Source organism: Ranitomeya imitator, chromosome 1, assembly GCF_032444005.1.
Source record: "Ranitomeya imitator isolate aRanImi1 chromosome 1, aRanImi1.pri, whole genome shotgun sequence".
Lineage (NCBI taxonomy): Eukaryota > Metazoa > Chordata > Amphibia > Anura > Dendrobatidae > Ranitomeya > Ranitomeya imitator.
In genome coordinates this window covers 758696550-758709023 of record NC_091282.1, presented here as the reverse complement: position 1 = coordinate 758709023, position 12474 = coordinate 758696550, and the positions used below count along the sequence as shown (strand labels likewise).

Here is a 12474-nt window from a genome sequence, read left to right as displayed (position 1 = left end):
AGCATTCCAGAGGATTGGCGCAGCACGGGAGAAGTCTTGGAGTCGGGAGTGGGAGGTACGGATTAGTGCAGAGGTTAATCGAAAGTCATTTGCAGAGCGCAGTGGTCTCTTAGGCTGATAGACAGAAACGAGGGAGGAGATGTAAGGGGGTGCCGCACTGTGGAGAGCTTTGTGGGTGAGGACAAGTACTTTGAATTGTATCCTGTAATGAATGGGTAGCCAGTGTAACGACTGGCGAAGAGCGGACGCGTCCGAGTAACGATTAGCCAGATGGACGACCCTGGCTGCTGCATTAAGGATGGACTGGAGAGGGGAAAGTCGAGTGAGGGGGAGGCCAATTAATAGGGCGTTACAGTAGTCCAGGCGGGAGTGGATCAGGGCGACAGTGAGGGTTTTAGCTGTCTCCATGGTGAGAAAAGGGCGGATTCTAGAGATGTTCTTTAGGTGTAAGCGGCACGAGCCGCTGGCATGACCAGGCTGCTCAGAAATAACCACCACTATGAGACACTGGGGGTCTTCAGCCGCCATAGATTTGACTTGGAAAAAAACAACAAGATGTAGAGGGCCTAGATTGGGGTTATACCAACAGAAAACAAAAACCCATAAAATATAACTTGGCATACAGCAACATCCAATAGCATATATCTTACAAGGCGAGTTTGGTAGTCCAGGTCAAATATTCAATTATTTAATACTCAGAAAAAATTCTAAGGGAGACAGAAACTTTGCCTCAGTATTCCTTCCTACCAGCAGAGGTTGGCACCCTAGGGGATTTGTTATGGCGCCCCTGCTCCACGTATGTGCCTACCTGACCCTAGAAGGGTTTCCCTCACCAAATGCTGATACCACCACCCAAATAAAGTGCTTATGTGCATTACAATGTCCACATCTGGCCAGAAGGCAGTGGACCTGCTGTAGGAGCAGTGGTACCGTTTGGATCCCCAGAAAACTGATCGGGAGACTGGATTCCCGAGATGACCAGCGACCTTGAGCAGTGTGCTGACGCTCCTCAGCCCAGAAGACTGGTAATGGAAGTCACTAGTAACCATTGAACCGGGAGAGAGGATCTCCCCCCAGAAGAGAAAGAAGCTCAGAGACTACCTTCTGGAACCTGTTTGACCTGCAGAAAAACAAGCGGAGCGAAGGTAGCTGCTTCCATTGTCACCATTTATCCTCAGGACCCTCATAGCAAATCAGATGGAATGAGGGCAGGTACGGACTGGGGCTAAAATTCAGCCCTGTGTTGAGAACCCGATTCTTTTAACGATGTAGCAGACAAGGCAGCCCACGACCAGACATGCCCTTCTGGCGTTTGCCAGATGGCCAGTCCGGCCCTGAATGAGAGGATGAGTGACCGAGTGCGGGGGCTCCTTGTTAAAGGGCCACGGCCTTGTCTTAAGGGGGGGATTACCAACCCTCTGGAGGTGTCCAGGATCATCCTTAAAAGGATATTTGCTGGGCTGGAAATGAGGAAGAAATGTCTAAGTCTACCCGCCAGCCCAGGTGAGGAAGTGTATAGCAAAGAATATATAGACGGACTCAGCGCAGTCCTGGAAGAACGGCTGGAAAGTCGACCAGATAGGGCAGGATGGCCATGCACCCAAAGTGTGAGAGGGACATGACAGCCGCCGTGATAATGGTGAATACTGTGGGAGCGGTAGTAAGGCCGAAGGGCAAGGTCGTGACCTGAAAATGCTGTTTGCGAATGGAAAAGCGAAGGAATTTTTGAAGAGAGGAAATTAGGAATGTGAAGGTAAGCATCCCGAATGTCGATGGATGCCAGAAAACTCCACCTTTTTTCCATTGAAGTAATGGTCGAGAGGAGCTTGTTAGAAGTTTGAGGTCCAGGATCGGTCTTACTTTAGGGTCCCTTTTTTTTTTTTTTTTTGGAACCAAGATCCCTTAGATCTAGACTGTCCTGGACAACCCTTCCACTGCTGGTTGGGTCTATAGGACACCTGCGATCCTTTGTTGCTGCGTGGGGAACACCTCCAACTTCTCAGCGATGTGACCACTCTGTAAGGGAGTGAAATTGAGAGGTTTTTGAAAGCGGAGTATGCTTCCGTTCTCTGAGCCATAAAACCCTTCTGAATAAAATGACATTTACTGCTGACATCGCCGCGCAACTAGCCACATTCAAAGAGGCGTGAACCACATAGTCTCCCGCTCAAGAGATGTGATTGGCCAGCTGTACTGTCTCCGGGAAAAGGTTACTGTTCTGAATCAAAGTAGCTAAGGTCTCCGACCCGGAGACCATTGCTCTAGCAACCCGTGCAGCGGTTAAGGAAAGGTAGCGCTGAACTCGAGGCTGCAAGACGGAACAAGTCAGATTGTATGACAGACCGTGGTATTTTTTTTTTTTAAATGATCCATCGGGTAGGGATACTGGTAGGTATACCACAGGAGTTAAGCTTCCAGATGACAAGGTGCGCAGCTGCATCCAGCAGGAAAGGAAAAAAACCTATCTGTTGAGTCAGTGCTGTCTTTGAACGGTGCAGAAATACCTCGATCAACCATCCTCGTAACAGGGAAGTGGAGAGGGATCGTCCGCCTCCTTGCATCATACGCTAGATAGTGGCGATGCAGAGGGGGGCTGCTCGGACGTCAAAAGGAGGGCATCTGTACATCCACGGAGATCAAGTCCCCGGGTGTACCGGGTTGGCATTAGGTCCGACTGTAGAAGAGTATACATGGAGGCGACACTCCATGTGCTCGTTTGATGATGGTGTGAGGAGATCGGTGTCATTTGAAGGACCTGTCGCCTTTAAAAAAAAAAAAAAAATCAGACCAGACATGGCATCTCATGTCGCAGTGTTTGCATATTGCTGAAAAAGGGTACCGCGCTTGAAGAGGCTTCTGCTTCTAGAGCAAGCCCATTTGCAAATGCTCATGGTGGGACTGGAACCCTGGACTCCCATGCTGCAAAACACCAGTGCTTTCCACTGTGCTGCCATGGTGCTCGCCAGTGAATCGCTTATCCGGACGCTCGATGTTCAGGAAAATGGCAAATGCACTACTAGGGAGTTTTAGTCTCCGTTTTGAGGGTCCCTGTGTGATCGAGAGCTGAACCGTAGTCCTTGTCAATCTACAGAGATTGGTTGATGGCCTAAATAGGTGAATCCATCTTGTTCTGAGGCTCTGGCAAGTCCAGACCCAAGGCAACCTCCGATTCATATGCCGAGTCTTGTTCCTTTTCTAGAATACTTGTGGCCCCTGCTAGCCGACGGCTCCCATGTAGGGGAGGATCCATCTATATTGGTCCTGCGAGCACTTGAAACCACAGAGGGTTCACATAGGGATTCAATCTCTTGGTCAAAGAAGCCATGGATTGCGTCAGTGACGAAGCCCCTTCAGGGGAACTAGGTACTCTGGGAAGAAAACAACTGGGATCGGCGGCATCCTCCTGAGTTCATTTGAACTTGGTACTCTGGGAAAGGTGACCAGCTTCGGGCTGGTCATGTGCCTTTAAAGGGCCATTGTCACCCCCCTGCAGCCGTTATAAACTAAAAGAGCCACCTTGTGCAGCAGTAATGCTGCATTCTAACAAGGTGGCTCTTTTAGTTTTGTGTTCAGGTATTATTAAAATAAAGCGTTTTGAAACTCTGCAGAAATACCTGTCTTTGTCCACGGAGGCGGGTCTGAAGCCTCCTCTGTGAAGTGCCCAACAGCCGTCACTCACATCTTCTGGGGCGATGGTTGCCGCCCCCTGCGCGCTGTTTTCTTTTCAAATCCAACTCTCACCCACGTCCCCCGCCCCCCGCCTTCCAGCTAGCTAGCAGGCAAGTTTCGTAGGTTGTTTCTTTCCCGGCGATTGCTATGAGCAGAAGGAGGAGGCGGCAGGATGAGCTCAGCTGAATAGCCAGAGGCTGGAAGGCGGGGACGTGGGTGAGAGTCTGAGACATGCAGTGCGCATTCCCAGGAATCCTAGCCCCGCACTGTGCATAATGCATAACACATTGCGGGGCAGGGATTCCCGAGGTGGGTGGCCGCACTGCCAGCACAGGCGCAGTCTGCAAGCCTGGCTGTGACGTCAGACAGCCAGAGATTACTGCGCCTGCCCCACAAATATTTACATAGCGCCGGCGTTGGATTTGAAAAGAAAACAGCGTGCAGGGGGCGGCGACCATCGCCCCAGAAGATGTGAGTGACGGCTGTTGGGCACTTCACAGAGGAGGCTTCAGACCCGCCTCCGTGGACAAAGACAGGTATTTCTGCAGAGTTTCAAAACGCTTTATTTTAATAATACCTGAACACAAAACTAAAAGAGCCACCTTGTTGGAATGCAGCATTACTGCTGCACAAGGTGGCTCTTTTAGTTTATAACGGCTGCAGGGGGGTGACAGTGGCCCTTTAAGACCAGTGAATGCTGGTCATGTACCTTTAATGCTTGCTGGTCATAGCCTTTATGCTGCCGGAGGAGCGGGGGGAGGAGTACAGGGGGAGGGATGGAGCAGTGTCTCCCTACTCGGACCTGAGTCCCCCGTCAGCGTTGAATACCGCCGTTTTAATGCAGCAGCCGCTTCTGGATGTTTACAGCTCGTGTCCGGAAGCGGCAGGAGGATGAAGATGGCCTCCGAGAATATGCTGCAAGAGTTCTCCTCCTGAAGGAGAAGTGCCTGAATAGGGAGGGCGGAGCCATGAAGCGTGGCCTAGCATGGGCAGAGGCTCCGGGTTGCGGCCTACACAAACCTGAAGCCGGGGGCTAAATTTTTGAAGCCGGCGCAGAGCGGGAAAAAGGAAAAACCGACCCGCCACTGTAAAAAAAGGGTGGAATCCGCCAATTGCGCACAGCCCTCCAGCCGCCGAGTTCCGGTACTTACCAAGGAAGCTGCCAGAAGGCAGAATATGCAGCTCTGTTCAGCAGGTCAGAGAAGTGGAAGAGATCCTCTGCTGTCGCTGCTGTTTGGACGGTGCAGGGATAAAGAGAAGCCCTCAATCCATCATCCCTTTGCTAGGGAGGTGGAGAAGAACCGTCCGCCTCCTTATACCATCCGCTTTCAACAGTGGTGGTGCAGTGGGGGCTGCTCGGATGCCACGAGGTGGGCCTCTGTACATCCAAAGGGTTATCACCTAGTAAGGGACAGGGCTGAATGTCCGGCAATAGGCCTGGTTGGGGAAGAGGGTACATGGAGGCGACACTCCATGTGCTCGTCCGTACAGGTTGAGGGGAGATCGGTGCCCTTGAAGGGACCCGTCGCCCCTAGAATCAGCTCTGGCGTGGCATCCCCCGTTGCAGGAGAGGATACGGAGAGGCGACACTCTCCGTGCTCGCCTGTTCAGGGAGATCGGAGCCTTGAAAGGATCCGTCGCCCCTTCGTCCGTTGTAAAAAGTAAAATCAAAAAATGTAAAAGGTAAAAATAAAATAATAAAGAGTTTTGGGTCTGAATAGCAAACCCGTCCGTGTGCCTCCTACGGACACTAAGCAAGAACTGGTTAGCTGAGAGCCAGCAGGAGGGTGTATACTGCAGGGGAGGAGCTAACTTTCTTTGTATCAGTGTCAGCCTCCTAGTGGCAGCAGCATACACCCACGGTTTGTGTCCCCCCAATGAGGCGAAGGACAAATAGACAGCCATACAATTCTCATTGAATGCTTATAGTAGCTTCTCCAGATGTGGACATTGTAACGCACAAAAGCACTTTATTGGGTGGTGATGTCTGCTTTTGGCCAGGGAAGCCCTTCTAGGGTCAGGTATGGACAGCCTACGTGGAGCAGGGGCGCTATAACTAATCTCCTAGGGTGCCAACCCTTCGCTGGTAGGAAGGGATTCAAAGGCAACGTTTCTGTCTCCCTTAGAATTTTTTCCAAGTATTACTTTAGTATTAACCCCTTTCTGCCATTAGACGTACTATTCCGTCTATGTAAGGTGGGCTTTACTTCCCAAGGACGGAATAGTACGTCATAGGCGATCGGCCGCGCTCACGGGGGTAGCGCGGCCGGGTGTCAGCTGCTTATCGCAGCTGACATCCGGCACTATGTGCCAGGAGCGGTCACGGACCGCCCCCGGCACATTAACCCCCGGCACACCGCGATCAAACATGATCACGATGTGCCAGCGGTGCAGGGAAGCATCGCGCAGGGAGGGGCTCCCTGCGGGCTTCCCTGAGACCCCCGGAGCAGCAAATCCCGGATCCAAGATGGCCGCGGATCCGGGTCCTGCAGGGAGGGAGGTGGCTCTGCTCAGAGCAGGCACTTGGTAACGCTGTACTGCTCTGAGACAGATCAGTGATCTGCCAGAGTGCTATGCAAACTGTCAGATCACCGATCTGTATTGTCCCCCCCGGGACAAAGTAAAAAAGTAAAAAAAATTTTTTACAAGTGTGTAAAAAAAAATCGAAAAAAAAAAAAAATCCTAAATAATGAAAAAAAAAAATTATTATTCCCATAAATACATTTCTTTATCTAAATAAAAAAACAAAACAATAAAAGTACACATATTTAGTATCGCCGCGTCCGTAACGACCCGACCTATAAAACTGTCCCACTAGTTAACCCCTTCAGTAAACACCGTAAGAAGAAAAAAAATAGGCAAAAAACAACGCTTTATTATCATACCGCCGAACAAAAAGTGGAATAACACGCGATCAAAAAGACGGATATAAATAACCATGGTACCGCTGAAAGTGTCATCTTGTCCCACAAAAAACGAGCCGCCATACAGCAACATCTGCAAAAAAATAAAAAAGTTATAGTCCTCAGAATAAAGCGATGCAAAAATAATTATTTTTTCTATAAAATAGTTTTTATCTTATAAAAGCGCCAAAACATTAAAAAAAATGATATAAATGAGGTATCGCTGTAATCGTACTGACCCGAAGAATAAAACTGCTTCATCAATTTTACCAAACCCGGAACGGTATAAACGCCTCCCCCAAAAGAAATTCATGAATAGCTGGTTTTTGGTCATTCTGCCTCACAAAAATCGGAATAAAAAGCGATCAAAAAATGTCACGTGCCCGAAAATGTAACCAATAAAAACGTCAACTCGTCCCGCAAAAAACAAGACCTCACATGACTCTGTGGACTCAAATATGGAAAAATTATAGCTCTCAAAATGTGGTAACGCAAAAAATATTTTTTGCAATAAAAAGCGTCTTTCAGTGTGTGACGGCTGCCAATCATAAAAATCCGCTAAAAAACCAGCTATAAAAGTAAATCAAACCCCCCTTCATCACCCCTTTAGTTAGGGAAAAATAAAAAAATTAAAAAAATGTATTTATTTCCATTTTCCCATTAGGGTTAGGGCTAGGGTTACGGCTAGGGCTAGGGTTGGGGCTAGGGTTGGGGCTAGGGTTATGGTTAGGGTTAAGGCTACAGTTAGGGTTAAATATACAGTTAGGGTTGGGGCTAAAGTTAGGGTTAGGGTTTGGATTACATTTGCGGTTGGGATTAGGATTAGGGGTGTGTCTGGGTTAGAGATGTGGTTAGGGTTACCGTTGGATTTGGGGTTAGGGGTGTGTTTGGATTAGGGTTTCAGTTATAATTGGGGGGTTTCCACTGTTTAGACACATCAGGGGCTCTCCAAACGCGACATGGCGTCCGATCTCAATTCCAGCCAATTCTGCGTTGAAAAAGTAAAACAGTGCTCCTTCCCTTCCGAGCTCTCCCGTGTGCCCAAACAGGAGTTTACCCCAACATATGGGGTATCAGCGTACTCAGGACAAATTGGACAACAACTTTTGGGGTCCAACTTCTCCTGTTACCCTTGGGAAAATACAAAATTGGGGGCTAAAAAATAATTTTTGTGGGAAAAAAAAGATTTTTTATTTTCACGGCTCTGCGTTATAAACTAGTGAAACACTTGGGGGCTCAAAGTTCTCACAACACATCTAGATAAGTTCCTTGGGGGGTCTAGTTTCCAATATGGGGTCACTTGTGGGGGGTTTCTACTGTTTAGGTACATTAGGGGCTCTGCAAACGCAATGTGACGCCTGCAGACCATTCCATCTAAGTCTGTATTCCAAATGGCGCTCCTTCCCTTCCGAGCCCTCCCATGCGCCCAAACGGTGGTTCCCCCCCACATATGGGGTATCCGCGCACTCAGGACAAATTGCACAACAACTTTTGGGGTCCAATTTCTCCTGTTACCCTCGGGAAAATACAAAATTGGGGGCTAAAAAATAATTTTTGTGGGAAAAAATTTTTGTTTTATTTTTACAGCTCTGCATTATAAACTTCTGTGAAGCTCTTGGTGGATCAAAGTGCTCACCACACATCTAGATAAGTTCCTTAGGGGGTCTACTTTCCAAAATGGTGTCACTTGTGGGGGGTTTCAATGTTTAGGCACATCAGTGGCTCTCCAAACGCAACATGGCGTCCCATCTCAATTCCTGTCATTTTTGCATTGAAAGGTCAAACGGCGCTCCTTCCCTTCCGAGCTCTCCCATGTGCCCAAACAGTGGTTTACCCCCACATATGGGGTATCAGAGTACTCAGGACAAATTGTGCAACAACTTTTTGGTTCCAATTTCTTCTCTTACCATTGGGAAAATAAAAAATTGGGGGCGAAAACATTTTTGTGAAAAAAAATGATTTTTTTTTTTTTACGGTTCTGCATTATTAACTTCTGTGAAGCACTTGGTGGGTCAAAGTGCTCACCACACCTCTAAATAAGTTCCTTAGGGGGTCTACTTTCAAAAATGGTGTCACTTGTGGGGGGTTTCAATGTTTAGGCACATCAGTGGCTCTCCAAACGCAACATGGCGTCCCATCTCAATTCCAGTCAATTTTGCATTGAAAAGTCAAATGGCACTCCTTCGCTTCAAAGCTCTGTCATGAGCCCAAACAGTGGTTTACCTCCACATATGGGGTATCGGCGTACTCAAGACAAATTGTACAACAAGGTTTGGGGTCCATTTTCTCCTGTAACCCTTGGTAAAATAAAACAAATTGGAGCTGAAGTAAATTTTTTGTGAAAAAAAGTTAAATGTTAATTTTTATTTAAACATTCCAAAAATTCCTGTGAAACGCCTGAAGGGTTAATAAACTTCGTGAATGTGGTTTTGAGAACCTTGAGGGGTGCAGTTTTTAGAATGGTGTCACACTTGGGTATTTTCTATCATATAGACCCCTCAAAATGACTTCAAATGAGATGTGGTCCCTAAAATAAAATGGTGTTGTAAAAATGAGAAATTGCTGGTCAACTTTTAACCCTTATAACTCCCTAACAAAAAAAAATTTTGGTTCCAAAACGGTGCTGATGTAAAGTAGACATGTGGGAAATGTTACTTATTAAGTATTTTGTGTGACATATCTCTGTGATTTAATTGCATAAAAATTCAAAGTTGGAAAATTGCGAAATTTTCTAAATTTTCGCCATATTTTCGTTTTTTTCACAAATAAACGCAGGTAATATCAAAGAAATTTTACCACTATCATGAAGTACAATATGTCACGAGAAAACAATGTCAGAATCAGTGGGATCCGTTGAAGCGTTCCAGAGTTATAACCTCATAAAGGGACAGTGGTCAGAATTGTAAAAATTGGCCCGGTCCATAACGTGCAAACCACCCTTGGGGGTAAAGGGGTTAAATACTTGAATATTTGACCTGGACTACCTAACTCGCCTTTTAAGATCTATGCTACTGAATGTTGCTTTATGCGAACAATTAAAAGTGATATTTTATATATTTGACCTGCTAATATATTTGCAATACTCCTTCCCCCTGTAGTGGCCATCAGCTGATTGGCAGGAACCAGATGCTCTGTGATCAATGATCAACCAGGCGGCTTTCTGAGAAAATAGATTGTGCTTGAGACCCGCATTGTGCCAACATGGTGGTCTGTGCAGTTTGGTCGTTATTGATGTGTAAAGTGCACTTTGCCACCAGGCCATTAAACTACTTTTAGGTCCAATTAATTTGGTTAGTCTGCCTGCACACTTTCACCTTAGGAGCTGATGTTTCCCAAAGCAGCTCTTTGGGTTGGCGATTGAATTTCCTTTGCCCATTCTGACTGTGGATGATGCCATTTTTACACATCATCGGTGTCTTACTGCTTCCTATCCCTCTATTATACCATCAGAGTAAAATGAAGAAGATGAAGGAAAAGTACAAGGATCAGGACGATGAAGATCGGGAACTTATCATGCAGTTGCTTGGGGTAAGAACCGGCTTGGGACACGGCCCTGTATTGGGGTCTCGTTCCTAAGATGGAAGTCTTAGCATCACTGCTTTGTAGTCTGCAGGGTCCAACAAGGAAGAGAAGGGCAAGAAAGGAAACAAAGGAAAAACAAAGGAAGAACCAGTAAAGAAGCAACCACAGAAGGGGAAAGGTGGCCCAGGGAAGAAGTCGGGGCCTGGATCTGCTGAGGTCTTCTTAACTCAAGACTTACAAGAAGTGACCTTAGAAGAACAGGATGACAAGGTGTGGGCAGTCCTGTCACTAAGGCGGTGGTCACACTGCTGTCCGAGCCTGTCACATGTGACTCGAAGTATAGAAGTGGGATAATCTGACGCCATCTGTGTCTGTTGTGTCATGGATGCAGCTCTGAATTACAATATAGTAGTGTGAACAGTGCCTCACGTGTTCAGAGTTCCTCAGTTTTCCACCATAAGAATATATCCCGCATAATATACTCCCCAGTGTAATGGGAATCATTGCCTTTGTAGTAGATGGAGCGTTCCCATAATCACCCTCATTTGTTTGTTTTTTTTCTCTCCATCAGAGGAACATTATTGAATATTATTTTTATAAAGTCTCATTCTTTATTTTTAGGATGATGTAGATCCAGATGCTCCAGACTCCGAGGTATGTGTCTGCGGACTGCCTAAGTGCATGCAATACACTCGCTGTCACGATTTCCCTGTATTCCCGCATGTCGGTGATTTTTCTAATGGAGTTGTACAGGATCATTCATCACTATGTCTTGTCTTAGGAAGCAGAAAATCTTTTGGATTCCTTGACTGGGCAGCCAGACCAAGAAGACGTCCTGTTATTCTCTGTGCCAGTCTGCGCCCCGTACACTGCCATGACCAGTTATAAGTAAGATCAGTAATCTTTTAGGCGACTCTACCATGACTTTCCATCGGCATCAGACTTGTCTTGTGTGTAAATAATCCTAAATGTAGTTTTAACCCGTAATTGTCAAATTATGCAGCTATCTCACTAACCATGGAAGGAAATGTTTCTTTACATGAAGGTGTTGTCTCATCAGTGACAATCCCTTTCCAAGTGTGACTGCTCACTCCTGGCACAAAGATGGTTTTCCTAAGGAAAGCTGCAACTACCCAAGTATCTTATCACATTTACAGTGTAAATTGTCTCCCAGCCCAACTTTGTATTTTCTTTCTTCAGGTACAAAGTTAAATTAACTCCAGGAACACAAAAGAAAGGAAAAGGTAAAATCTAATTAACTTGTGGCAGTGATGCAGAATGGCAATAGTTATGAAATTAAATATGGATGCAGAGTAAGGGGCATTTACAACAGGCTGTGGTCACAAAACTGCAACTATTGGGACACGTGCCCTTTAGATATCAGAAAGGGGTACCGTGTGATCGCCAGCTCCGCTCAATGGCTGATGCTAAGGGGAGTGGAGATGGCATAGCCCTTTAAGTTGTGCAGTTTCAGTATAGGAGCACGAGACTTTATCAGTCACCGGCAGTTATATCTCGTGATGTTGCTTTCGCTCCATCTTTTAATAACGAGTTATAAAAAGCAATAAGTGCAGCGTTATTATAGAATATAAATACTTGGACTTTTCTGCAGATGTTTTCGCCGTTTTCGGTGGCAAAGGCTTTGACATGTTATGTATTCCACAGCTGCTAAAACCGCCCTGAACAGTTTCATGCATTCCAAGGAAACCTCCAGCCGAGAGAAGGATTTACTGCGAAGTGTTAAGGTATAAACCTACAATGTAGCATCTGTGGCTCCTTTATAGACTTACACGTCCTCCGACAACCAACGCACCACACACATCACTATCCACATATAATAAGCCACGCACTATGTAGTTATTAATGAATCCCCAAAGCATCAGAAGGAGGACATATTTTATCTCTACATAGCAGTAAGATATTACAGATCTACATTCGTAGGAGACCTTTCAGATCTGATAACGATCATGAGAAATGGAGCATAGATGTCACATGCAAATCAAGCAGGAGGTGCACTTGGAAGAAAGTCTTCCGTGCACCCCCAGCCTGATCCACATGTGGCTTCTATGCTAAAGGGTTTCCACCAACATTGGGAGTTAATGATCGTTGGGTTTTTACATTACTCGAACCCTCGTTCTGATCTGGGAGCTTCAGTGATAAATCACCAGCGGGTCTGTGGTCAGTTGCAGTCCCAGCCCAACCCCTTTAAGGTTGAATGTTAAATCAGAAAATGGGCCCAATAACAGGATGGACATTTGGTTACAAAGGCATTTACCGTATATACTCGGGTATAAGCCGACCCCCCTAATTTTGCCACAAGAAACTGGGAAAACTTAATGACTCGAGTATAAGCCTAGGGTGGGAAATGCAGCAGTAAATG

The 12474-nt window shown here is 46.4% G+C and overlaps 1 protein-coding gene across 1 annotated transcript in view; it reads left to right on the top strand.

Annotated features, from left to right (window-relative positions):
• The window catches only part of NEMF (nuclear export mediator factor), a 138342-nt gene that overhangs the window by 122359 nt on the left and 3509 nt on the right, over window positions 1–12474 (top strand). Inside the window, exons 27-32 of the mRNA XM_069735209.1 lie at window positions 10023–10100; window positions 10179–10364; window positions 10716–10748; window positions 10876–10982; window positions 11295–11338; window positions 11760–11839. Coding sequence (XP_069591310.1) covers window positions 10023–10100; window positions 10179–10364; window positions 10716–10748; window positions 10876–10982; window positions 11295–11338; window positions 11760–11839 — 528 coding nt within the window. The remainder of the gene's footprint in view (window positions 1–10022; window positions 10101–10178; window positions 10365–10715; window positions 10749–10875; window positions 10983–11294; window positions 11339–11759; window positions 11840–12474) is intronic.